Source organism: Myxine glutinosa, chromosome 1 (assembly GCF_964187855.1).
Source record: "Myxine glutinosa chromosome 1, kmMyxGlut1.1, whole genome shotgun sequence".
NCBI lineage: Eukaryota > Metazoa > Chordata > Myxini > Myxiniformes > Myxinidae > Myxine > Myxine glutinosa.
In genome coordinates, this window is record NC_136261.1 from 100,121,464 (window position 1) to 100,148,930 (window position 27,467).

General features: G+C 46.6%; 1 protein-coding gene across 3 annotated transcripts in view; it reads right to left on the reverse strand.

Moving 5' to 3' along the window:
- Positions 1–1,832: 1,832 nt before the first annotated feature.
- LOC137426786 (UDP-N-acetylglucosamine transferase subunit ALG13) overlaps positions 1,833–27,467 on the reverse strand; it is a 179,688-nt gene continuing 154,053 nt past the window's right edge. For all 3 annotated transcript variants that reach the window (XM_068115685.2, XM_068115676.2, XM_078775122.1), the window contains 4 exons: positions 19,000–19,158; positions 17,348–17,388; positions 3,655–3,826; positions 1,833–3,551 (listed from right to left, as the gene is read on the reverse strand). In XM_068115685.2, coding sequence (XP_067971786.2) covers positions 3,223–3,551; positions 3,655–3,826; positions 17,348–17,388; positions 19,000–19,158 — 701 coding nt within the window. In that variant the 3' untranslated portion in view covers positions 1,833–3,222. The remainder of the gene's footprint in view (positions 3,552–3,654; positions 3,827–17,347; positions 17,389–18,999; positions 19,159–27,467) is intronic.

The window sequence follows — 27,467 nt, forward strand, 5'->3', positions numbered from 1 at the left end:
TGCAAGAGGGTAAAATGCGACTGTTCCTTTTCAATGTCCTTCGCGCAAGAGGACAAAATATCGGGACTCCGTTCTTTTGTTCTCAAGGCTCTGACGTCATCCGACGATCCCCGTACATGCTCCTATCAGTGAGTCCCTCTCATCGCTCGACAATGCCGGACCAATCACTGCTCTTCGGGGCATGGCCTCACTGATCTGCCTGCTTGATGTTGCGATGTGGCTGCTGGCAGTGCCAGCGGTATTGTTCAATGTCTTGTTCCGGCGACTTTTTATTTAATGTTTATTCTCGGTGCAGCGTGCATGGCTGGTGTGGTGTGTGTCATAAAGAACAAGGGGAAAAGTACAGAGGCGATTTACATACAGGGGAATTTACCATGAATCCCGAACTAATTAACATAACCCCACCCCTCGTCATGGGCACAAAGATACACTCTTACACGACATCTGGTCCAACGGATTCCCTACTTATGGTACATGGGGGTTCTTCTTCATCACGATATACGGAGCACACTACCTATACAATTCTACCTGGACTACTATATTCCATTGCCTACCCCACCATAAAGTAACAATATTGTTGAAATCTAGACTTTCAAGCACTTGAGCAAGCTAAGAGAAAGACACCTGAAATTAATTGACGAGGCACTAGTTGGCGACGAAAGACAGTCCCAAGTGTGAAAGAGGTGGTATTCCACCAAAACTTCTAGACTGTAGAGCTAAGTAGAGAAGAGGAAGCAAATGAAAATGCTGGAAAGGTGCGAGCCTGATCGAGGTAAATTGTGAAGAGAGCAGTTGGAGTGCATCGACTGACAGCTGCTAAAACAATCCATTGTTCATGGTATCAAATACGGTATTCTGTGTGAACAACTGGTGAGCAAGAGCAACTCCCGATTTCTCAGCATCACTCGGGATGAGTCCTGTGCTAGGCCTCTGCTTGAAGTAACGAGATCACAGTGTCGCCTTGTTGCAAGGCACAATCCTGCCTGACCACCAATTGGCTGCAGCTCCCATGGTGGATGATGTTCTGCAATTCTTTAGGTGCTGGTTGCATATTCCACCTGAGACTGAGACCGAGTTGCTGAGGGACTCAGTTTCCCACAATCTCTCCAAACTTTCACAAGCACTTGATATGATGAATTCCACAGACAATGCAGAATACAGACTTTCCAAATCTCCACTCCTTCCATTGCACTCTGAATGCATTTGCATCAAACCTTTCGGTCAATCACAATGGCATGAAAAAAAAAAACTTCCTCCACAAACAGGTGAAAATTAAATGCATTTTGTGCCCTCCACCCAACGCAACCACCTCTGCATTGCAGTTAAATGGAGAGTTTATAAAGATGTTACAGTAAACCATTTACACTGCACATTTGTGAATTGCAAATGTTCATTCTTTCCATGCTCAACCACTTGTGTAAAGGCGTGTACAAACTTACTAGCTTCGTGCCACACTTCAACAGCTTGCCTCGAGACAAGACCTTTGTGCTGCTTCCCAATCAGATCCCATGTCTCCTTTGATTCCTGTTTGTGCAATTTGAATGGCTCATTGCTGTGCGCTCGATTCTCCCCAACCTGTCAAGAATGTCAAACGAAACTTGGATTCATTACTCACCCAATCCATCTTCGATTTATAGAATGATCAACTCCAGGTCTATCTTTGAACAACTACCTTCGCCTCTTATTTATACCCACATGTCCTCCATGCAAAGGCCAATCACAGTGGCAGCTTATTGTGGTGATAGAGGTCGAGAAAACAAACCGCTCAACTAGCAAGTATGTTGCACTCTCCATGTAAAAAGTCAAAAACAATAACATTTGTTTTTTGATGCTTCAAGTGGCTTTATTTTAAACAAGAAAAATGTTTACTCGAGGAACAAGATGTTTTTGAATGTACTGTACTGATGCAATTGAACTTTAGCAAATACAATATTGAATATCGTGATCATGTTTACACCAGAGTGCCTTTCCCTTTCAATGCAACGAGACAAATCATGGGTGTGGGGAAGGAGCAGCAAAATTGAAATAAATAAATAAAAACTAAGGGTTGATGGGGTTGGTTTTAAATCAGAAACATACAAAAAGAGGTCCAATGGGATATTGTGCATTGGAGTCTGAGAAAAGGCAAAAGTTGAAAGTGAAGGATGAACAGCAATGAGATAAGAAGAGGGAAGAATGTTTACATTAAAATAAAACCGGTTGGGGTAAAATATCGTCATCGAATCATGGTAGGGGTGAAACCTGGTTATAGTTTATACATGTGGCAGCTTGGAGTTTACTTGCTGCATTCCTATTTCAGACAAAGCCACCATCTCCAACGTGAGGTAGTTAACAACAGCAGAGGAAACAAAGAAAGTTTAAACTTTCAGAACTCCATAAAAATACATACACCGAATAATTATATTTAAAGTGCTTTCAAGTGTGCTAAAGTGCAAATCAGACTTGTCACAATAAATAATTAGGGAATGGGGGAAAAATACAGTATTAATTTAAAAAAAGTTAGAGAGGGAGAGGATCTGCAAAAAGAGGACGACAAGGGAGGGATGAAGGATGGGGTACATGTGTTGTGTGGAGGCAAAAAACCATTACAGGGCTTGTGATGTCCACAGTAGGGTAAAAGGACAGCTGAAGGGGTCACATGCAACTGAAAAAGCCTGGAAGGGGGAAATTTGAAAGGGAAAATTGGGCAATCAAAAAAATATGGGGTAACAGATTTACATCACGAGGGAATAAAACAAGTGGGGTTCAATACGAAAAGGACAAAGGGATTGTGTGAAAATATACGGAGGTTACCAGTCAGCCAGCGATACTATAATTGGGCAGAAATACCATTTGGACAGCAGTGTCAACAAACATTTGAGCCAATACCCAACTCTACCACTGAAACAACTCAGATAGCTGAAGTTGTTGAAGGGAAGGGGCAGGGTAGATTTAAGGGAAAATATAGGGATTGAGGGTTTAATGTGAAAATAAAGAATGGGATTGTTGTGATAAGTAAATTTCATGGTTTTGAAGGGTATAACGAGCAAAGGTGAGGAGTAATAGAACTGGGAGGGAAGGAAAATAATTTGGAATAAATATGTGGACAAGAAGGTTCTGCATGAGCACAAGTGGAAAAACTATTGTGAAACAAGTGCAAGTAAATATTTATCACAGAAATGTCATTTGAACACTATCCCAACCACAAGGCACCCAAGCAAATCTAAAGACAACACGAGACTTTCAGAGGTTTTTTGCAAATTGGGGAGCAACACCCGGTGCATAGCAAGATCCAGTCATAGGAGATGGTGTTGGAGATGCATACTGCGTTGCAGGCCCAAACGGGTATGTCGAGAGTTGCTTCGGCGATTGCATGGCGGTAGGAGCAGCATTCTGAGACCAGGCCCCAATATATTGCGGCGGATGGGCTGCATACGACTGATCAAATGGTTGTGACGTTGTGGGACTTATGGCGTAAGGCTCAAGAGGAATGGGGTAGAAAACTGTGCCGCCCTGCACCATACCCTGAACAGGGGCAACCATAGAACAAATTTCTGGACTTGCATAAACACCTGGCAGAAGCAAAAGTTTAGTTAGTCAAACATGAACAACCACCAATCACAGGCAGCGTTTAAGCAACAACGATCCTGCAGGTGCAGGAGAGTCCTTCCTTACCGGTCCCACTTTCACTCAAATCCTCCTCAACATCGACTTTATCAGCTTCCATGTAGGCCGCAGTTTGGGCAGACCCTTCTATCAGGGTGCTCAGTTGAAAATGGTAACCCTCAGAGGCAGGCATAGCTTGAGGCACAAACCCCATTGGTTGGTAGTGGCTCTGATGGTAAAACTTAGAACACAACCCATAGTTAATGCAAATACTGGCCTTCCACTGGACCAATTACAGATGTAGCTCCAGTGGCTAAATAACTCGTTTCCTTTGAGCAACATCACGCAAGTTTTAAGCTCGGATTAACAAATTATCAAGCACTATATTTTTGCATTTGTTTAAAATTGGCAAGTTAAAAAACAAACAAACTTATATTTCTGTTCTTAAGAATACGAATTGCCATCTTGAGCATTCTAGTACATAGTAAAAATATGAACCAAATATATGCAAAGCATAGTATAAATGACCACATCCACTCCACGAGGCAACCATTAGATAATATCATGCAGCAGAACATCACAAAGCAAGAATAAGTTAAGCTTAATGGAAAACCATGTGCATAAAATGATACTTGGTCACACTGCCATTCAGGTTGGACGTGGCACTCGGAAGAGCATAAACAATGTAAACTAGAACGGCACTCGGTAGAGCACAAACCTCTGCCAGGCTGAATTACGTTGCAAATTTACGTTGCAAATTACGTTGCAAATTACGTTGCAAATTACGTTGCAAATCCCACCGTAGGCCAGATTTGGATCCGGAACTGAACCAAAATTTAATCGGCTTGTGCTGGTCACCTACCCAACTCGTTCAGCAAGTTTTGTCATCCTCTCTGGAACATCACCTTAATCTATTTGCCGATGACTCCACCCTCTGCCATGACATCCCTCATCTTTCAGACAGGCAGGCTGCAGCCTCTCCTCTCTCTTCAGACCTTGATACAATCACAATCTGGTCAAACACTTGGAATATGTCTTTCAATCCTGACTGCATTTGTATTCCAAGTGTTTGAAAATACATATTATAAGCGTTTGACCAGCTTGTGATTTTGTATGACAAACTTTCACAATTACTTCTCAAACAACCCTCTTTCGGAAGTTCAGTCACTCAAACTCCTGGTCTCACCATCAGCCATGATCTTTCTTGGGCAAACCACATTTCAAAGTTGGCCTACAAAGTCAGCAGCCAGCTGACTAGGCATCTTCCGTCATACAAACTCCTTCCTTGGCATACCTGAACTCCTATCCACGCACAAAACCTTCGTCCATAGCTTGATTGAGTACTGCTCTCCTCCCTCCCCTCTGGGCTGGCACCTCTGCCTCACACATTGCTCAGATTAATACAGTGGACCACAAGGCCTTCAGAGTGATGGGAAACTCCCACGCTGAGGCCGAGTCTGTTGGCCTATCACTTTCCCATCACAGAGAGACATTTGGTCTGTCTTCTACCACCTCCTCCATGGTCTTGCAGCCTCTACTCTGTGCTTTTCTCCCCAGATTTCCACTGGACACACATGGTCCACAATCAATCTCCTTCTGATGAAACTACCTATATATAGGGTCACTGCACACTGAGACTCATTTGTTCCACTTTTTGCCACATGTGGAACAAACTTCTAGATTCTCTCCAATCTCGTTCTTCCCTTCCAAATCTCCAAGACAGCTGTTCCCCACAATCTCAACATCCCAAATCCAAAAGGATGATCTTTTCTACCACCACCAATGCCCACACAAAGCCCTTCTCCTTCCAAACTTCATTTTTCCGTGTGCGTGTGCGCGTGCGTGTGCGTGTGTATATTGTTGCGGTTTTGGAATAAAAGTTAATTTCTCCTCTTAATTAGTTGCATCACAACATGTAGCCTCGCGATAGTTCAGTTATTTCTTAGTAAATGTAAGCGTAGTCCTTTCCTGTGTTTAGTTTTGCGTTGAGTAGGCCAGTGAGCTTAGGTGTTCTTTGGTGCTTTTGGTTTGGCGCTGAAAGGCCATGCTGCAGGCCTGAACAAGTCTACCGAGGCCGAAGAGAGGCGGGGCAGGAGTGGTCGGTAAGCACGAGCCGCCAATCAGGGCTCGAGGGGAGTGGCTAACCACGACAACCAGAGGCGGGGTTTGGAACATTCGAGTCGGGCCGGGGCAGGGCCATATAACCCTGCTCTGAGCCCCCCACCTCAGTTCTGAGACGGCAGTTCGGGTCAGATGAGTTGCGCAGCCCATGCGCTCGGTTGAGTGAGAAGTTCTCGGCCGGCAATTGAGAAAGTCAGATCGGTCAGAGTCGTGTGCAAGTTACAGTTCCCTGTGAGACGATTTACAGTTCCCCATGGGAGTGAGTTGGGTTGAGCTTGAGAATGCGAGTGGAGCTGCAGGACGAACGAATTGAATTGACGATTGCACACGAACTTTCCCCGTGCCCTGCGCTCTGCGCTGTATTAATCGCGTGCTCAAGAGGACGACCCGCGCCGGGCCACAGACGCGCGATTTCCTCCTGCCTGCCTTCACCTGGATATGTGCCGTGAACATCGGAGAGCCACGCCGGGCGAGCTGCCCCGGGGCGACTGACGAAGCGCGCTTGGCGCGCGAACCTCTCTTCCTCCATCTCCCCGTGTGTGAGTGGGCCCATTTGTCTGGGGATATGTTAAACTGGTTAAGCTTCTGCTCTGTGTCCCCCTTTCCTTCATCCTGATTAATTGTACATAATAGTGTAAATAAATTCTGTTATTCCTCTGATTTGACCGTCCTGTCCCTTCCATCCATTGGCTTCGCAAAGTATGAATAAAACCGCTCTAATCGGGTTCCAATAAAAGTAACAGCACGAGTCACGTGATGCGCATACCGCTCGGGCGTACTCGATTAAGCGTGGTTTGTGCGAGGCTCGATCCCCGCTTTCGTGGCAGCGTGGGTACCAAAGGTACGTGCAAATTTGTCCCGATACCCTTTTTCACGTTTGCCCGGAAGTGGCGATTCGGTCTCGCGGACCCAAAGACCCAGGGGGAAAAAGGGGTTTAATCCCCCCTTCTTAACGGGAACGGGCTTCGCGAGATCCACATCAATTTGGTGTCAGTGGAGTGGGATTTGAACCCTAAAAATTTTTGGACAAATTGGCCGTGACAAATTGGTGTTTGGGAGTGCGAGATAATTGGACCTAGAGTGTGCTTCACATGCTCTAAATTACGAGTGGACGAAATTTAGTTCTTTTTAAAATCCAAATTATATTCGTACCATGGCTGGCCAAGGCGGTCAAATGCCGGTGTGGGTAGAAGAAGAGGAATTGATGACCCAGGACCTACAGGAGTTGGTAGACGAAGGGAAAATTGATGAGGGTGTGGCAGCTGGCAAAGAAAATGGCGGCGCCTCGCATGTGGCGGCGGAAGCCGTGCCCGCAGTATCAGGGGACTTGCAATTATTTATGGCTTGCAATTATCAAGTGGGATGAAGAAAACAAAATGTATGCCCAGGGGAACAAATCCACCAGGGAAATTAACAAGATGGGTGCTCAAATGACTAATCAAATAAAGGAAATGAGGGATGAAATAAAAAAGTCCAGGTGTGAAATGGAAAAGTTGAGGGCAGAGTCGAGAAAGGACATGAAAAAGGCAGGGGAGGCCATTGGGCGCAGGTTGAGCGGGAAGGTCGCGGTGGTACGCGATGAGGTGACATGGTGTGGGGAACGCGTGGGGAGCGAGGTAGAGCAAAGGACAGCCAAGTTGACCGGGGCTATGAGGGTCGTGACGCTAGACGAGGTGGTAGAAAAGCCGGCGATCGTCGCATTGGAAAATAAAATTTTGGGGGCGCCGGCGAGGGTCGAGTTGGAAAAAGAAATTTTATGGGCGCCGGCGATCGTCGAGGTAAAATAAATAATTAGGGCCGAAGAGACGGTAGAATCTGAGAATAAATCACCGGAGAAGGTGATGGAATGCGCACAAAGTTCGTATTTGCACCATGATGCCGTGCTTGCTAACTCAATGGAAAGTTTGCAGGTGCAGCCGGGGAAGGAGGTCCCCGAGGTGAGTTGCAAAAATGGCGTGAATGTGTTTGGCGCGAACGGGTTTTCGGCACGCTTGGGACAAAGACGAGACCCGGGCGTTCGCGATGGGCCCATTGTGTGGTGTACGAGTGAGGGTGGCACAATTTGCGAAGGGCCCGTTGTGCGGTGCACGAGGGCGACTGGTACGGAGTGTGAGAGAGAGTCAGTACCCGAGTGCGTGGAGCGCGAGTGTGTTACGGAGTGTGTAACGGAAAATGTGTGTGCCAGAGTGTGCAGGAAAAGAGTGTGTTACAGAGTGTGTAAAGGAAAAGTGTGCGCCAGAGTGTGCAGGAAAAGTGTGTGTTACGGAGTGTGGGTGAGAATGCACACCGGAGTATGAGCGGGAGTGCGCACCTGGGGGTGTGGAAAAAGTGTGCAAGGGCCGAGTGCGTAGAAGAAAAGTGTGTACTGAAGTGTGTGAAAGACGTGAGTGCGCCTAGGTGTGCAGGTACGAGTACTGAGTGCGAGGAAGAATGCACACCGGACTGTGTGCGGAAAGAGAATGTAACGGAGTGTATGGGAGGCGCGGGGGCGCCCGGAGTGGGTCGCGAGGTGTGAGGACGCGGCTCAAGCATCGACACCGACGGGGGGGTGGGGGGGTAGCGCCTAGCGAGACGGGTAGCAGACGCGAGCCCCCGGTGAGTTGTGTGCAGCAGGGACCAGAGGGAATCCGTGCCGCGTCGGTCTCACACGGACCGGCGTGCATGATTCGTACCGGCCCCCGCACTGTATGGTTGGTGCCGTATGGCGGCAAAGGCGATCGGGCGAGGTTCAAGGGGAGGTAGGAGTTTTCGGAGCCACGCACCCTATTGGGTGCGGTGCTCCGACCGTGGCCGGCTGGGCCATCATGCGTGGGACCGCAAGGCCCCGCGCAGGGATGGAGCCCGGCACGTCGGCCCATCCATACCTCCCCCCTTGGATCGAAAATGCCGGATGGACACCACCTACAGGTGACAAACCACCCGCGTGGATCACTCAGCCCTTCGAGGTCGAGCTGTGACGACGGACATGCACTTGGAGAGGCTCGTAGTTTAGTGGACTGATGAGAGTAGTGTACCCCCACATGGGGGAATGGTAGTGTCACCATTCCTCCCACGACGGGGCCCATGAGCATTAGTTTAAGGGGATGGCAGTGATAGGCACATGGAGGCGCCAGGAGGACCCGAAGACCCAGGGGAAAAAGGGGTTTAATCCCCCCTTCGTAACGGGAACGGGCTTCGGGAGATCTGCAACAATCAATATATATATATACGTGTATATATATATATATATATATATATATATATATATATATATATATATATATATATATATATATATATATATATATATATATATATATATATATATATTGTTGCGGATATGGGATTTGCATCCATCCATATCCGCTTGTAAATATTCCCCTATTTCCTCAATACTTCCCAACTATCCCCAATCCCCCATTCCCTAGTCCCATTTTCTGTAAACAACACTCTGTAGACCCGACCTCCCCCTATTTCCCCCATTAAATGTCGTGCCCAGGTTCACCGCATCTCATGTAAGACAACTATAGGACATCTTGCTAGTTATTCTTAGTCTATATCAGTTAAGGACTCGTTTCCATTAATTCTGACCCTTCGTTGCACCAGAATGTGATTGTATGGCACCGTTAGGAAGTTTAGGACCTCCCAATACCTCCCCGCAGCTCTTCCTCACGGTTCAGCAACAACAACAACAACAGCAACGGCAGCGGCGTGCACAGGGAGTGCGCGTCCTCACTCCGGCTTGGTTGGTAGGGGGTGTTGGGAGGGCACGAGGCCTTCCCAACGAGCCGCCATCGAACATGTGCTCGACGGGGTTACCAAATAGGGGCTCCCTGTCAGCTCCTCGTCAAGGGCGGAGCCCGGTAACCCCCGCACCCAATGGAAGCGGCAGACTGGCCCCAGGGGGGTGGAGCCAACCAGCCGAGGGCGTGTCACTCCCCGCTGAGCATGCGCAGGAAGAGGGAGGTGACGTCAGATGCGCGCTGAGCTTGAAGCAAGAGAGACGTCCCTTCCGAGCGCTGTGACACCTCCCTGCATCTCTTGGACCGTGCTTGATCCTGTCCCCGAGCCAAGGTGCACCTTGTGCTATCAACCTACCTGTCGATTCCTGCCATCAATCCCTGTGTAAGTCTACCTTGTTCCGTTTGTCTGTGGTCTGTCTGGGATAAGATAAGACTGTAATTAAGTGCCCATCTCTTCTGTGTCTTTACCTCACTACCTTGTAATCTACCCCCTTTTCTCCACCACTGTAATTATACCCTCCTCCGGAGGTCTTGAGAACTGTACCCCTTGCGTCGTTTCATCTATCCCAGTCGTTGTGTCCTTTCCATCATTGATTTAGCATAGCGCGATTTGGTCAACGTCTGGGTGGAATCGGGGTCTAGTCAGGGAATAACTGTTCGGTCGCGGCAATACCACCGCTCGGTAAATAACATCTAAACCGCGTCCGTAACAATTGGTGTCGAGGAGTGGGATTCGAGGCCCGAACCAAATTTTAAAAAAAACATCTAGGAAAAAAAATTTGGTCAAAATTATAAAGTACCGAAATTTGCTTTTGTTTTACAAAAACCCGAATTTTGAAAGTCGCGCTATGGCAGATCAAGACGGCTGGGTTCCGGTAGCGGAGAGTGAGGCAGGGTCGATCCAGGACCAAAGTGAGGGACATGAGGAGAGCGAAGCAGTGAGGGCGGCAGGTTCGCAAAATGGCGTCCTCGCGCACGAGGTTGCGGGCGCGCAAAATGGCGCCTCGCAGATGGCTACGGCGACCGCGCCCGCGACCGTAGCAGCGCCGCTGGTGGATTTGAACCTTTTTTTTTTATACAAATGAAGGCCCTTATGGACAAGAATGGAGAAGAATTGGAAAGCAGAATGATGGGGGTAATGAGGGACGGAGCGAGGGCTCAGAGTGAGCAATTGGGGGTAATGGGGAACCGGATGGATGCTCAGAGTGAGCAAATGAGGGCTCAGAGTGAGCAAATGAGGGCTGATATTGAGCGATTGGGGGGCGAAATGGGGGGCAAAATGGGAGAAATGGGGGAACGGCTAGAAGCTAAATTTGAGGGGTTAGACAATGGGATCAAAGGGGTGAAACATGGGTTAACGGGGGTAGAAAACAGAATGGCCGCTCAAGAGAATCAAATAGAAGGGGTGAAACATGGGTTAACGGGGGTAGAAAACAGAATGGCCGCTCAAGAGAATCAAATGGAAGGGATGAAAAAGGGGTTAGAGGGGTTAGAAAACAGTATGGAAGGCAAATTGAGGGACATGAGGGACCAATCGGAAAGGGAAGTTAAACAAATGGGGCAGCAGATAGAGGGGGTCAGAATGGGGGTAGAAACTAAATTGGCTGCTCACAGGGAGGAAATGGAGCAGATGAGGGTGGCATCTGGGCAGGAGATGCAAGTGATGGGAGAAGAGATCAGAAGAGGTGTGAGTGAGGAGGTCGGAGGAGTGCGCGAGGAGGTGAGGCACTGTAAGGAGCGCATGGAGAAGGAGGTGAGAAAGGGGACTGTAAAATTGCAAGGTGGTATAGAGGAGTTGACGCTGGGAGTAGAACAGCTGACAGTGGGACAAAAGGAGTTGGGGGACCAGGTAAAGAAGAACACAGCGGTAATAGAGGGATTAAAATCAACACAGAAGGAGATGAAAAAGGACGTAGGGGTAATTAAAAAAGAGTGTCAGACGGTACATGAGGACCTGACGAGGAAAATGAACAAGGTGGTAGAGGTGATGGAGGTTAAAGAGCGGGAGGTGCGGGAGCACATAGAAAAAAATAAGGTGGAGTTAGAGGAAGAACTTAAGGGGGCGCACGAGGAGATGAAGGAGGTGAAGCAGAAATTAGAAGAAGTGGAAGAAGGGGTGAGCGAAATTAAGAAGCGACGGAGAGAGGATAAGAAAGAGATAAAAGAGGAAGTAAAAGAATTGGTCCAAAGTCTGTGTTCGGATCGTGATGATGTGCTCATTAACCGGATGAGGGATTCGCAGGTGATGGAGGAGAAGCGAAGAGAAAGAGGACCCGGTGTAAGTGGTGACCAATATGGTCGTGGCGTATGATGCGCCAGGTGATTTAATAAGCTTGGGGGTCGAGATGGACCCGGGTGTTCGTGAGAGGCCGTCGGTGAAGTGTGCGACAGGTCTGGTGTGCGAAAAAGGAGGTGTGCGAGAAAGTCCGACACTGGGGTGCATGGGGAAAGAGTGCGCTGTCAAAAGTAAGGAAGAGTGTACACCTGTGGTGAGTGTTACAGAGGGAGTAACGGGAGAGTGTGCGGGAGAAAGGTGTGTAACGGACGGGTGCATGGGGAAAGAGTGCGCTGTCAAAAGTAAGGAAGAGTGTACACCTGTGGTGAGTGTTACAGAGGGAGTAAGGGGAGAGTGTGCGCGAGAAAGGTGTGTAACGGACGGGTGCATGGGGAAAGAGTGCGCTGTCAAAAGTAAGGAAGAGTGTACACCTGTGGTGAGTGTTACAGAGGGTGTAACGGGAGAGTGTGCGCGAGAAAGGTGTGTAACGGACGGGTGCATGAGGAAAGAGTGCGCTGTCGAGAGTAAGGGTGAGTGCGCTGTCAAGAGTGGAGGTGAGAGTAGTAAGAGTGACACGGAGCGTGAGTTGGTTGTGACAGGTGAGAAAGGAAGCACACCTGGAATGGTAGAGCGTGTGTGGGAATGCACGCTGGAATTGGTAGTGAGGCACGTGGTTGGGTGTGCGAGTGAGAGCACACCTGTGATTGTCACAGAGGAGGTGACCGAGGAGGGGGCGCGAAGAGGTGTGTTGGTGAGGTGTGCGAGCGACGAATGTGTGCCAAGGTGTTCGGTGGTCAGGTGTGTGACCAAGTCTGTGAGTGGAATGAGTGTACCTGGGTGTGTAAGAGAAGGTGCAATGACCAAGAGCAGGGAAACGGCTGGATGTATGAGCAAGAAAGGGGTAGCGTATGCGTGTAAGCATGCAGGTGAGGCATCGACGGTAACCGGGTTAGCGGTTAGAGCGACTTATAGCCGAATCGGGCCCTCGGTGCGTGCCGGGCTTCGCTTGCCGCGAGAACCAGCGGGGATCCGAGCCACGGCGGGTTCGAAAGGACCGCCGTACGCGATCCACGCTGGGCCTCGCTTTGAACGGCCGTGTCCGTGCTCCACTAGGCGGAGCGGGCAGCCCGATAGGAAGGGTCGTCATGGCGACCACTTTTTGTTGAGGCATTCCGGCAGGTCGAGATCGGGCCATGGGATGGCTCCGTGCCGAGATAGTGCGTGGGACCTCGGCCCGGGTAAACCTCCTTCCCTGCACCGAATGCGGGACGTATCTAGCCGCTGGCACCAAACAACCCGCATTCATAGCTTGGCTGTATGAAGCCGAGCTTTAGAAGTGAATTGGCGCACCGAGAGGCATTAGTAAGTAGACTGTAATGACGAGGATAGTGTTTTGGCCCCAAAATTAGAAAAACAAAATTTGATGATTGGCAAAGGATTGGCAGTAATGATTGGCAGATGATGGGTAGTGATTGGCAAATTTTTGATTTGTTGAAATTTGATGTGCAAAATTGGTAGTGGGAGATGCCCGATGTGGTGGGATGGCAACTCTGTCATCCCTCACAAACCGGGGGCAAAGGAGCACTAGCTTATGGGGTGTATGGCAGTGAAAACTAGCCCGGGTGGGTTAGGATATTGTGTGTATGGATCTAGCGAAGATGACATTAGGTAACGTTAAGGTTAGTTAGTGACAAGGATACCTGTAGAGGGGACGCAGGTAGATTAGAGTGGATGATAATGACGAGGGAGCGCAATAGTTTAAAGGGACGACTGGGAAGCGCAAGTTTCAGAGGGGAGTAGTTAGATGAGATGATGCTGTGTGAGAACTGGACAGGTGTGTGGAGCAGTGTATGAGTAGTGAGTGTTGTGGATCAGCGCGAATGCGCTTGGGGGAGAGAAGGGTGCAGGCGGCACCAAGTATGTGAGCACAGGTGTGCAAGTACAGGTGTGTGGAATATATGGAGCAGAGAATGAGTGGTGTGGAGAGAGTTGGAGTAAGTGGTACAGAGTGGTGTGCATGGTGCGAAGGTGTGGATGGGGGAAGAGTGGACCCCTTTTCACGAGTACCCGGGGAGGGTAGTTTAAAGAATAGTTAGAAGGTATAGGTAAATTGTGGTTGGATATTGGCATTTGTGGTGCGGTTGCAGAATGGTATTGTGGATGGGTGCATTGGTGTGGTGAAATTGGCTGGTCGTGTGGCCTGTTAGTATGAGTGTGAATGGTTGGGCACTCCGCCACTGTTAGATGTCGGCCAGGTGAGGCCGCAGGTGGGCTCTGGGAGCCGTTAGTGTCAGTGGGTGCCTGAGGATCCCGGGTGTGGATCGGGCAGCCCATGCCAGAGAGGGCACTGAGGGGGTGAGAGTGCGAGAGGGCCTTCCCCAGTTAGTTAGGTTAGGGTGGGGAGCAGGTGAGCTCGGTAGGCAACAACAGTGGTGGAGGTGTGCAGGTGGGCGGACCAGCTGGGAGCGTCACACGACCCAGCCACCGAAATTGTGCGGGGGCACCGAGTGTTGAATCGGGGAGTGAGACCCATATTGATGGTGTGCACCACAGATGGTCAATGGGATTTTGGTTCTTCGAACCACATAGAGTAATGAGGGCCAATGGTTCGGCAGGAGAAAGACCCCGGGTAATGTAAAGTTGTTAAAGTCATTTAGGAAATAGTTAGGATTGATGAACCTGTCGCACCATACGCAGCCACTTACCTGAGGTGATGATGATGACTCCACACCTGTGTTTTCTTTGTTTTGTGTTGCAGGAAATGAGAATTGCTGTTTGGATTTGTGAGACGCATCACGACGTGGATAAGACATTGGGGTGATTCCATCTCTCCCTCCTTAGGAGGGACTGATGATGAATTGGTGATGGCAGATTTTGATGTTGAGTTGGAGATGGCAGATTTTGATGAGAGTTGGAAATGGCAAATTTGATTGGTTAGGAGGGAGAGAAGACGAATTTGGTTTATGGGAGGAACGGGGAAGACAGTAGGGACGTTGGTGATGTGTAAAGTAGATGTTTATGGGTAGTGTTGTGTTTTGTGGATACAGTAAGGGGTAAGGGAGGGGCAATGTAGGTTACCTGGTGGGGGGGGGGGGGCGTACGGTAGGAACGTACCTGTCTCACCTGGTTCCCATGTGCCCCCAGTGTGCATTACCTAGTACTGCGTGCACTTTTGCACCCTTACCACCTTACTCACTTGTCTTCTTTTGTCTCCCACCTCCGAGGATCTGGCTTTGGGGCAGAGAGAGAGGAGAGAGAGAGGTGCTGGCTCCGCAGTTGTGGGCCTGTACTTCCGCTGCTTGCTGCCTGGATCGATACACCATATGGACCGCAATTTTGGTGGCCGCCCACAATGGACCGCAGTTCTTTGGCGGTCAAGCACCACCCGTGGATGGACCTCTGGGTCAACGTGGCACCTATGCCATACAGGTGAACCACTTTTAGTTGGCCCCCCTGACAGCCACAATTTAGAAATGGACGCGGTTGGCGCCTTTCTTTATTTCTAAAGAAGCCAGAAGGCCAAGTGCACTCCATGAAGGCAAGACCAGCGGCAGAACATCGGCCGGCTGCGACACCAGCGGTGACCATGGACACTTAATTGTGCATTGTTATTGAACACTTTATTGGTGCACCGGATGGTGCTGACTGTGCGTATGGGGTGGTGCTTTTGGTGCTTGGACGGGGTGCTCTGCACATTATTAAAGGCCGTAGGGCCACAGGGCACTCGTGGGTTGGTGTATCGATGCTGGCATGCGTGCTCTCCCTATGCATAACATCTGCATGTGTTCCTCAAAGAACAGGTCCTGGATCGTAGTGTAAAAATCAGTCTTGTATAAATGATGCTCCCTACCGGCTGTATGTTTAGTTTGAGGATGCTTTCCGCGATTCGGTTATCCTGTGGGTGTGTTTCTGTTAGGAGAAGGGTGCAACGTCGCAGGGGGACATATTTACTCATTTGTGAACATCTGTAAAACTGTCGCACTCAGGGTTGAGTTAATAGTAGAGGGAACTACATCTGAGTGCCACACTAAAGTAGGTAAAAATTTATCGGGTCGGGACGCCCCGAGGTAGAGAAGGGTGCAATGTTGCGGATATGGGATTTGCATCCATCCATATCCGCTTGTAAATATTCCCCTATTTCCTCAATACTTCCCAACTATCCCCAATCCCCAATCCCCCATTCCCTAGTCCCATTTTCTGTAAACAACTCTGTAGACCCGACCTCCCCCTATTTCCCCCATTAAATGTCATGCACAGGTTCACCGCATCTCATGTAAGACAACTATAGGACATCTTGCTAGTTATTCTTAGTCTATGTCAGTTAAGGACTCGTTTCCATTAATTCTGACCCTTCGTTGCACCAGAATGTGATTGTATGGCACCGTTAGGAAGTTTAGGACCTCCCAATACCTCCCCGCAGCTCTTCCTCACGGTTCAGCAACAACAACAACAGCAATGGCAGCGGCGTGCACAGGGAGTGCGCGTCCTCACTCCGGCTTGGTTGGTAGGGGGTGTTGGGAGGGCACGAGGCCTTCCCAACGAGCCGCCATCGAACATGTGCTCGACAGGGTTACCAAATAGGGGCTCCCTGTCAGCTCATCAAGGGCGGAGCCCGGTAACCCCCGCACCCAATGGAAGCGGCGGACCGGCCCCAGGGGGGCGGAGCCAACCAGCCGAGGGCGTGTCACTCCCCGCTGAGCATGCGCAGGAAGAGGGAGGCGACGTCAGATGCGCGCTGAGCTTGAAGCAAGAGAGACGTCCCTTCCGAGCGCTGTGACACCTCCCTGCATCTCTTGGACCGTGCTTGATCCTGTCCCCGAGCCAAGGTGCACCTTGTGCTATCAACCTACCTGTCGATTCCTGCCATCAATCCCTGTGTAAGTCTACCTTGTTCCGTTTGTCTGTGGTCTGTCTGGGATAAGATAAGACTGTAATTAAGTGCCCATCTCTTCTGTGTCTTTACCTCACTACCTTGTAATCTACCCCCTTTTCTCCACCACTGTAATTATACCCTCCTCCGGAGGTCTTGAGAACTGTACCCCTTGCGTCATTTCATCTATCCCAGTCATTGTGTCCTTTCCATCATTGATTTAGCATAGCGCGATTTGGTCAACGTCTGGGTGGAATCGGGGTCTAGTCGGGGAATAACTGTTCGGTCGCAGCAATACCACCGCTCGGTAAATAACATCTAAACCGCGTCCGTAACAATATATATATATGTGTGCGTGTGCGTGTGCATGTGTGTGTGTGTGTGTGTGTGCGCGCGCCCCTGCTGGCCCACCTTAGCTGACCGTAGAGGTTGAAGGGCCGAAACGGGATGATGAGGACCTCGACTGAGGACCCGGTCAGTGCGGCACACTTGTGACCTGGTGTGTTTTGAACTTATACATATAAAAATATATAAATATAAATATATATATATATATAAATATATATATATACGTATATATAAAAATATATAAATATATAAAAATATATAAATATATAAGTATGGGGCAATAATTGTGATGGGGTGATTTGTTTGCCATTTGCCAACAAAATGCAATTCAATCCACCCAGTTATTAAAAACCGCTCTGTCGAACCCACAGGGATTCGTAATTATCAACGAGCAAAGCAACATAGCAATGATACTTTGTAAATTACCTGTACTCCTAGGTTGTAGAAGTACTGGACGAGCTTTTTGTCTGTGATAGGGAAGGAGGAAAAAAATGAAGTTGCGAGCATAAATATAATGGGGAATTTAAAACAAAACTCAAATATTTATTTATTATTTGAAAATTATTTGATTTTTTTTATTTGATTTTTTCATCTATTTTTTAATTTATTTGTTCTAGTTTACATTTTATTCTTCCAAATTTTTCTGTACACTTGATGTGCTTTTTTCTTTGGTATAATCATTAATGTAAGAGTACATTGATATATTCGTTGTTCAAGCTTTATGCTATCGCCATGTCATCTTTGATACTGGATGACATCTCAATTTCTGAAACAAAGTTTGATAAACTGCATATTTGCAATAGGCCAATAAGGAGGGTATGCAGGATAGCCTAGAAGTATGCACTCACTTCTGATTGGTTTTCCTGGATTAAAATATCGATCCAGCTATAAACTATCATCCTGGTGTTTCACACTTTGGGTGATTCAACGTGTGTGCCCGTCCCTTGGATGGACGTTGAAATGGGCAGCCACACCCAGCATTAGATGGTCAACGTTAAATATCTCATGGTGTCCTTTGCGAAGAATAGGCAAGCTATCGCCAGCATCCTGAACAAATTGCAAATTCCTTCCATGATTAACTGCTGGGGAGGCAGCCCCAACACTCTGTAAAGAGTATGGGACACCTCATGACCAATAATGAGTCTTCTTAAAACAATAATGAGTCTTCTCAAAAGCACATATTGAATTTTACATTCACCCCAACCTTTGTCTTAAAGAGTTCCAAAGTGTGATAGAACATTTGGGATTACCTTTGTGGATTAATGCACAGCAGCGTCATAGTGTGGTGCAAAGAATACACCTGGATGCCTCAAAATGTGGAAATGTGATTTGTAGCATGACAGACCATTCCTGGTGCAAGTTGTTCAAATATGATGGCAGGGTCAGGCTGTGAAATCAACTTGAGGGTTTCTTCAACCAATAAGAGCAATGAAGGTTCAATAATTTGGGCATTGAATATTTTGGACTCGCAGGCCACATCTATGTTGAGAGGCATTATAAATGTCAAATCTTCTTGTTATATTCTGTTGACAAAACATCACCCACTGATTGAGGTCTAAAATAAAGGACTGAATTAACATGGCGATGCACTTTCTCGCAGCGCTTGCAATGTTAAATAGTAGTTTTGTGAAAACAATCCCACACTTGCATGGTGAGCCCAGAGCCCTGAGCCTGACAAGTGAGATCTTGTGGAATTGCAATGGATCGCCAATGGACCTTATCGATATCAAGACATTACCACAAGGCATTCTGGGTAAAAAAAACTAGGGTACCACTCACCATTTTGATTGAGATTCTGTTTACGTTACAAGCTGATAGAAGGCAGTCTGCCAATGTTTACTCTGAATACCTGCCAAAAATAAACTGCTGCATTCCAAATTGCATTGCAACAACCAAGAATACTCGATCATTGCATTGTATCTGTGACGAACGATCAATAGAGGTGGAGGAAACCCACCACCTCCAATTTATCACAAATTGGTCACAGGTAATGATCCAAGCTGTGAGAATGACATGAGACGACCATACAAGGTATTACGCATTACATCCAGATTTGGCAGCGTTGATTATATACATACCCTGAGGTAGGTCTCCACAATTTGGTTCACTGGAAAACTGAGGAATCACTTCTCCATTCTCATTCTGTGGGCAAATAGGCCCCAAAGGAGAAACTTGAGGAATGGCAGACCCCCAAGAAACACCTTGTGGACTCTGTGGAAGCATCATGGGGACAACACCTAGAGGGAATGGGGTGGGAGGGGGCGGGGGGGCAGAACAAAGGGAATGGGGGACACAAAAAAATCTTAGGATTGTTTTATCGTCATATGATCTTTGTTACCTACAACACCTCAGGAGGATTGGGATTATGTTTTCACCCCTGTCTGTTTGGCTGTTCGTTTGCCTGTCTGTGAACAGGATATGTCAAATTTGTGGATGGACTCAGGTGAAATTTGGTGGACAGGTTGGATGTTTAACACAGAATAAATGATTCAAATTTGGTGAAGATTTGCATCCAGATCCAGATCGGAGAATTTGTTTTTAAAAGTGATTCTTCACCATTGAGGGATAAGGCTAAAACCAATATATAGCACAATACCCCAAAAACGTTGTGGCTGGATTTCGCCAAAACTTGGTGAAAAGGTTGGGTGTGTGACAAAGACGAAACGGTTTGATTTTGGTGAATATTCATATCCGGGAGGGCTTTTCTTTTAAGTGATTCTTCACCATTGAGTGATAGGGACAAAAACGACAAATAACAGGATATTTCAAAAAGTTGTGGACGATTCATGACAAAATTTGGTGGATGAGTTGGGTAAGTGACAAGAACAAGCAGATTAGATTTTAGTTAAGATTCGCATCCAGGTATGACCTATCAGTGGGATATAAAAGGTAAACTGTTCAGCCTGGCAGAGGTATTCTCTCTTCTGAGTGCTGTTCCAGTTAGTTTTGAAATCGAATGACGTGATCGGTGTCAATACGTTTGTTGGCATTGAAGCCTACAGCTTGGTTTGGTGCAGCATCAACACCAATAAAGATGTTTAAATCGTTGTTATTGGCGATTAAACTTTTTATTAATGCCCGAAAAATACCAAACCCTTTCTGCATTTTTATTTTAGCTGAAGCGTTGCTTTCCTGGGAATCATTGTGAAATGACTGTTATACAAACACTGCAGTGTCTTGTAATTATTGATGTGAATGCAAAAACCAAGAACTGCCAGCAGTGATGATAGCCTCATTAAGCAATATGGCTGCCAAACCATGTGACTGATGACATCATAATTTTCAAGAAGTTTTCCTCATGGGTAGTTATTCCAGTCTGTAAAGTTCAAAATCATTCGGTTGAGCAGTTTTGGGGATTTTGAAATGTTTTTTTTTCCCCAATCTATTATAGCTGCCAAACAATGCAACTGATGATGTCTTGGTTTTTCACATTTCCTCCCATTGGTTGTCATCTCCATATGCGGGTTTAAAAAGGTGGAATGGAGCCCGACTAGATCTCAAATTGTGTGTGTGTGGTGTGTGGGTGCGTGTGTGTGTGTGTGTGTGTGTGTGTGTGTGTGTGTGTGTGTGTGTGTGTGTGTGTGTGTGTGTGTGTGATATTTGGGTATCTAATATGTAAAAATAAAAACAAATAAATACTAACCCATTCCCTCCTTTAAGGCTAATGTTATTCCCACCCCCCCCCCCCCCCCCCCACTCCCCCTTTCAAACTCGTGCTTCACCCTATGGCTAATGCTCCTGTGCCCTGGAAGTATGTGTAGGCAATCATATGTTTAAAGTTTTGCATCAATTGCAAATATATTCCGATATTCCTATATTCCTATATTCCAATACATACAGTGCGTATCAAAAAAAAGGTAATCCGAATTCAAGGGGTTAATATGCAAAGGTTATTTATTTTGACAATTTACATGTGCTTTACTAATTAAGAGGAGATCCTCAGCTTTCCATTGATACCTTCCATGCATCATTGCTGTCACACATGACCGAGTACATGTTCATTGAAAATGACGAGTTCAAATCGCATTTTTACAAGTTTGGCTAATCGATGCGAGTCAGAATAATTGGTGCAAAATGAACGTCAGATGTGAACTTTTCTCAGGAATGATTGGCCTTTATGCACCCACACCTTCAACATGTGCACCTCCCCTTTCAACACGAAGCTCACAGCAGCGGAGCATGCCCTGAACTGCTCATCTCACCATAGCCGGGTCATTGCGCAAAGCATCCACTTCATGTCGAATACGGCCCTGCAATTCGTCAAGATCACGGGGAGGAGTTACGAACACCTTGTTCTTTAAATGTCCCCAAAGGAAATAATCACGTAGTGTGAGGTCAGGTGATCTTGGCGGCCATTCCACTGCATGGTTGAGGGCGATGACTCGGTCTCCAAAGAGTTCCCTCAGTCGATCTCGGACAGCAATAAGATGATGTGCTGGGGCGCCGTCTTTGGCCCACCAGAGATATCTGAAGACACCACAAACTTGTCGCTCAAAGTTATCCTCCAGCTGCGGTAAAACCATCATTGATCATCTGCAGATACCTGATACCATTGACATTCCTTTGAAAGAAAAATGGTCCAATCACCTGACCACTTCCACAAAGTCCCAACCAAACAGTCCACTTTTGTCGATTCATGTTGGTGTCAAAATTAAATTCCGGGGGTTGACCTGTCGGTGCATATTCAAGAACACTATGGGTATTGACCTTGCCGTCCATGGCGAAAGCAGCTTGGTCGCCGATAACGAGATAGTGCAGGAAATTGACATCTGCTTCGCAACGTGCTATCAACCATCTGGCAAGCACCAGCCTCCTGGCAAAATCCCCTGGCGTAAGTTGATGCTGGATGTGAATCCGATATGGATGTTGGTGGAGGTCCAGTCTTGTGATTCGGTTGAGTGTTGCCGAAGGCAATCCCGTCCCATTTCGTCTTGCGCTGGTATCCCTAGGATGCTCCAAAACTTGCTGCCTTACTGCTGCAATGTTCATTTCCGATCGCCCAGTGCACCTCCTACCAGAATTCTCCTTGTTGCGGTTGAGGCTAGTGCCATGCTCTTGGTATTTTCTAACATTCGCCCAGACGGGTTTGGCTGCTGGAGGCTCCCGTTTTTTTTGTATACTGAATCGAGGCTCGTGAAAGAGCTGACATTTACTTCACAAACAAAATATATAAAAAGAGGGAGCGGAAGACAAGAGAATGGGAAGCACACAAACACTTGAGAGCACACAACATTTAAGAGCAGGGAGATGTGTGGGAGGGAGAGGGCTTGGGGGGAGGAGGCATGGGAAGGGGGGGGGGGGTGGGAGAAGTATAAAACACAAGGACACCAAGGACTTCCAGGACAGAAGTTGGTATTTCAAAAAGAGTATTTGGGGTGAAATTATCGGGGATAGAAAAGATCAAGGTTTTGGATGGGGGAAGATAAGAGATGGTGGTGAACAGCTATTTTAAAGACCTGGAGGGTGGAGTGGGCTTGAAGAGAGTGAGGGAGTTTGTTCCAGAGGCGGGAGAAAAGAGGAATGAAGGAGTGAAGGTGAGCAGAGAGTCTTGATTTTGGCAGTTTAACCATAAGAGGGTTGCAGGCAGATCTTGTGCGACCTGTAGGAATATTTGCGGGACAGAGCCCAGAGAGAGCTGGGGAGGGGGCAAGGCCAGAGAGGAGTCGGTAGAAGACGGAAAGACCACCAACCTGCCTGCGGTGAGTGAGTGAGGCCCTTGGAGTTAGCTTCATCGTGGGAGATTCCAATGATTCTGAATGCTTTGCTTTCAACAGCGTGAAGACGAGCTAGGTGTGAGGCCTGGTTGAGGGCGGTGATATACATATACACACACACGTGAAAAAGTAAGTACACCCCATGTAAAATTTTGACTTTTCCAACATATTTCAACATACAGCTATTTGATCTTCATTTCAACAATATTGAGAGATAAAGGTGATATAATATAACAAATATCATGAAACATTTACATTTGGTAGTCCATTGTATAATTTAAATAAACATAAATGCAAATTTCGCATGTGGAAAAAGTAAGTACACCCCGATATTTATCACTCCTTCAAATACCTAAAATTAGAATCAGGTGCACCAGATCAGGTGCAAATGATTAGAACATTGTTAGAGAGGATCTTGGAGGAACCTGTCTTATTTAAACCTCAGACATTTAGTTTGGTTTGCTCTTTGTTGTTGAAGTGTGTGGCGTCACCATGCCGAGATCAAAAGAGCTCTCTGAGGCCTTCAGAAAGAAGGTTACAGATGCCCACAAGTCTGGGAAGGGATTTAAAAAGATCTCCAAATAATTTGAAATCAATAATTCGACTGTCTGGAAGATCATCTACAAGTGGAGAAGATTCCAAACAACTGCCAACTTGTTCAGGCCAGGCCGCCCCAGCAAGTTCAGCCCGAGAGCAGACCGCAAGATGCTGAAATAAGTCTCGAAGAACCCCAGAATATCATCACGGGACCGACAGGTAGCTCTTGCCACTGTTGATGTCAAAGTGCACGAGTCTACCAATAGAAAGAGGCTGCACAAATTTGATCTACATGGGAGGTGTGCCAGGAGGAAACAGTTGCTGTCCACAAAGAACATCAGGGCAAGACTAAAGTTTGCCAATGAACACCTCGGCAAAGACCAGCACTTCTGGAACAATGTGCTGTGGACAGATGAATCAAAGGTAGAGCTATTTGGTCACAGTACCAGAAGACATGTTTGGCAAAAACCAAAAGACAGCATTTGACCACAAGAACCTGATACCAACTGTAAAGCATGGTGGTGGAAATATTATGGTTTGGGGCAGCTTTGCTGCATCAGGGCCTGGGCAGCTCACCATCATCGAATCCACTATGAAATCTTCATTGTACCAGAGGGTGCTTGAGGATAATGTGAGGCCATCTGTCGGAAGTTTCAGCTCAACCAAAGGTGGACCTTGCAACATGACAATGACCCTGAACATACCAGTAAATCCACCAAGGAATGGCTGAAAAGAAAGAAATGGAGGGTTCTGGAATGGCCAAGTCAAAGCCCGGATCTAAATCCCAACGAGATGTTGTGGGGGGATTTGAAACGAGCTGTGCATGCAAGAACGCCTCAAACATCGCATAGATGAAAGAATTCTGCATGGAGGAGTGGGCAAAAATTTCTCCCAGTCGATGTCAGAGACTGGTAGACAGTTATAAGAAACGCCTACTTGAGGTTGTTTCTGCCAAAGGGGGCAATACCACCGATTAGAGGCCAAGGGTGTACTTACTTTTTCCACATGCAAAATTTGCATTTATGTTTCTTTAAATTACACAATGGACTACAAAATGTAAATGTTTCATGATATTTGTTACATTATATCACCTTTATCTATCAATATTGTTGAAATGAAGATCAAATAGCTGCATGTTGAAATATGTTGAAAAATTCAATACTTTACATGGGGTGTACTTACTTTCTCACGTGACTGTGTATGTATGTGCGTACACACACACACACACACACACACACACACACACACACACACACACACACACACACACACACACACACACACACACACACACACACACACACACACACACACACACACACACACACACACACACACACACACACACACACACACACACACACGTTAGTGCAAGCGTCAAGACTAAAGAGCTGGATAACATAGCATGCAGGGTCAAAAACCACAAGGTGTAGGGGAACTGCTGAACATAGCAATATTGAAAACATCAATCAGTTGAAAAAGCTATAGGGAGACAAGGGCATCAAAGAGAAAGATGTAAAGATTAAACAACCCGTGTGAGTGCAAAGTCAATACAAAGGGGCCATGCAATGCCAATATTGAAGTGCTGGACACGCGACATGATGAAGTACCAAGTTTTTGTGACAGTCTTTCCTGACACTCAATAGATTCACAACTTTAAAGTGAGAACTGTGGCATGGATTACGTCAATCGACCAATACCTTCAAGGTATGATTAGTCTCATCTGCAGAACGCATTTCGAAACATGCTGGAATGTCTAAGAGTATGGCATATTTAGAAAGTCGACGAATAAGTTGTCTTCTTGCGCATATCTTTAACTGGCATGTGCTTAAGATTGTAAATTCCAGGTCTGCTTTTGCCCATTTTGTAATGGTGTATGCATTATATCCACTTGCAGGATGGCAAAAGCGGTGATGTTGGCTGATTTCCAAGCTGATGGCAGATGACCTTGAGCAAAGGAGAGGGTGAAGAGAACAGAGAGAGGGAGTGAAAGAGCGGAAGAGCAGGATTTTAGGACCCGTGGGCTGATGCCGTCATGTCCAGTTGCAGAATCAGAGTCGAGGGTTGACAAACTTCTCCACCTTGTCAGGAGGAAAGGACACAGAGTCCAGGAGCAGCTGGGTACGACTGGGTATTTTCTTTCCTTTCTTCTTCACCACTCACCCTAACCTTTGTTTTATAAATGTTGACATATCAACCTTCTTCTCTGTTGCACTTTTCCATTTTTGAAAAATCTTTCGTTTCCTTTTCACTTTCAGCATTCAATACGAAGTCACCAGCTTATGATAACTCATGTGGGAAGCACGACCTTTCATTTTCCATCAATTCTTCCATCCCCACGACAAACAGTAGGGGACTTAAACTGATCCCTCATGTAATCTTACCTTGGCTTTAAACATCTCACTGTATCCCAAATTGGTCTTCAGCATTTTTCTTCTAAATACATTCTCAAGACTACTTTCACAATTTATTCTAGCACGAGCTGACTTGAGAACTGCTCATTCAACAACTGCCCTTGGTACTCAATCATATGCTTTCTCTATGTCAGCGAAACCATGATAGTTTCCTTTCTTTTCTTTTTTTTTCCCAAATACTTATCTTGGCATTACCTCAAAATAAAAATTGCTTCTGTTGTTGATCTTCCCGACATAAAACCAAACATTGTTGTTGTTTTTGTTGTTGTACAACACGGGACAGTTTTCTTGAATAAGCCCGTGGCACGGAGACAGCCGAATGATCTACGAGGAGCGACCCAGAGATCCCCCACACCTAGGGTGGTGTACCTCTGCCTTCACGAAGTCGGGACCACGACAGAGTTAGGGAGAGAGGGAGGGAGAGAGAGAGACAAGATGGAAAGGGCTGGTCCATGTGGACCGATTTGGCACTCGGACCATGACCATGCTGCCCTGACAAATCCGGGCATCAGGGAAGAATGGGGAAGATTTGGACCTCAACTTGTGCAGGGGGGTACAACCACGGCAAAGAGGCTTCCCCGATGGTTGTACCAAAACTGGTTGTCTATGCAGTATTCATCACTTTTAGTCTACTCTCAAACAACTTTTCAAAAAATTTCGATGCCTGTTCAAAAAAAAATATCCTTAATCATTTCACCTTTCTAAACTTTCATTCTAAATTTCTGCTCAATGTTACCAATCCAGAGAATATGTTTTATTAATAATCCTTGAGTTTTATCGTAATCAAAACGGTATGCTAAATTAAGGGAGACATTGATCACAACCAAGTTGTCATTCGGGTCCTTTGCTACCACAGCAATAACAATTATCATGCCCTGGCTTTCGCGATTACAATCATTTCTCACAATGCAAAATCAGCACACCAATAGACAGAACCATTATGGTAGACAACAGAAGAACATCGTGTGACACATATCTGACATCGCAAGATATCTGACATCCTTGGGGCGATCATTCGAAAATTAAAGAGAACAAGCATTACGCCGAGGTCCCCCGTCAGTGAAGTGATGCGAGTTGACAAAGTGGAAGACGCAAGGCCGCCATCTTGGATTTTGACGTGGCGACCCAATTTTCAATAGCGTTCTTCCTTATGCGTAGATACACCCACACACCAGATTAGAAGTTAGTAGTTCGTTTATTTTTCAAGATATTTCGCTCACAAGGTTCAGACATATATATATGGTGGCGGCCATCTTGGATTTTGAAGTGGCGACCCAATTTTCAATAGCGTTCTTCCTTATGCCTCGATACACCCACACACCGGATTAGACGTTAGTAGTTCACTTATTTTTCAAGATATTCCACTCACAGGGTTCAGACATTTACTTTTCAAGATATCACGCTCACAAGGTTTAGATATGGTGACAACCATCTTGGATTTTGACGTGGCGACCTAATTTTCAATAGGATTCTTCCATATGCCTAGTTGCACCCACACACCAAATTAGAATTCAGTCCTTCACTTACGCACGCACGGACGGATGCACAGGAAAACCATAGTCCCCCTTTTGCTCCGCGGTGCGACGGGGGCCAATAAAAACATTGGACAAATTATGAAAAAATAATTTGGTCTCCTTTGTTGGTGTCGGTTATGAAAGTTTGTACGACACTATTTTGCTTTGGTCAAATTATAGCTTCAATATTCGTGTGTCCGGTGTTTTCAGGTTACGGCCGTCGCTCAGTTGGTTAAGCTCCAGTTGTAATCTTGTGATTTCCGGCTCAAATTTTGGCATCAAGATAGCACCGAAAGCACACTCATATTTTAGCTGTCTACTCCAGTAAAACGTAAAGAAAATCTGGGCTCGAATCTCGACCTCATTA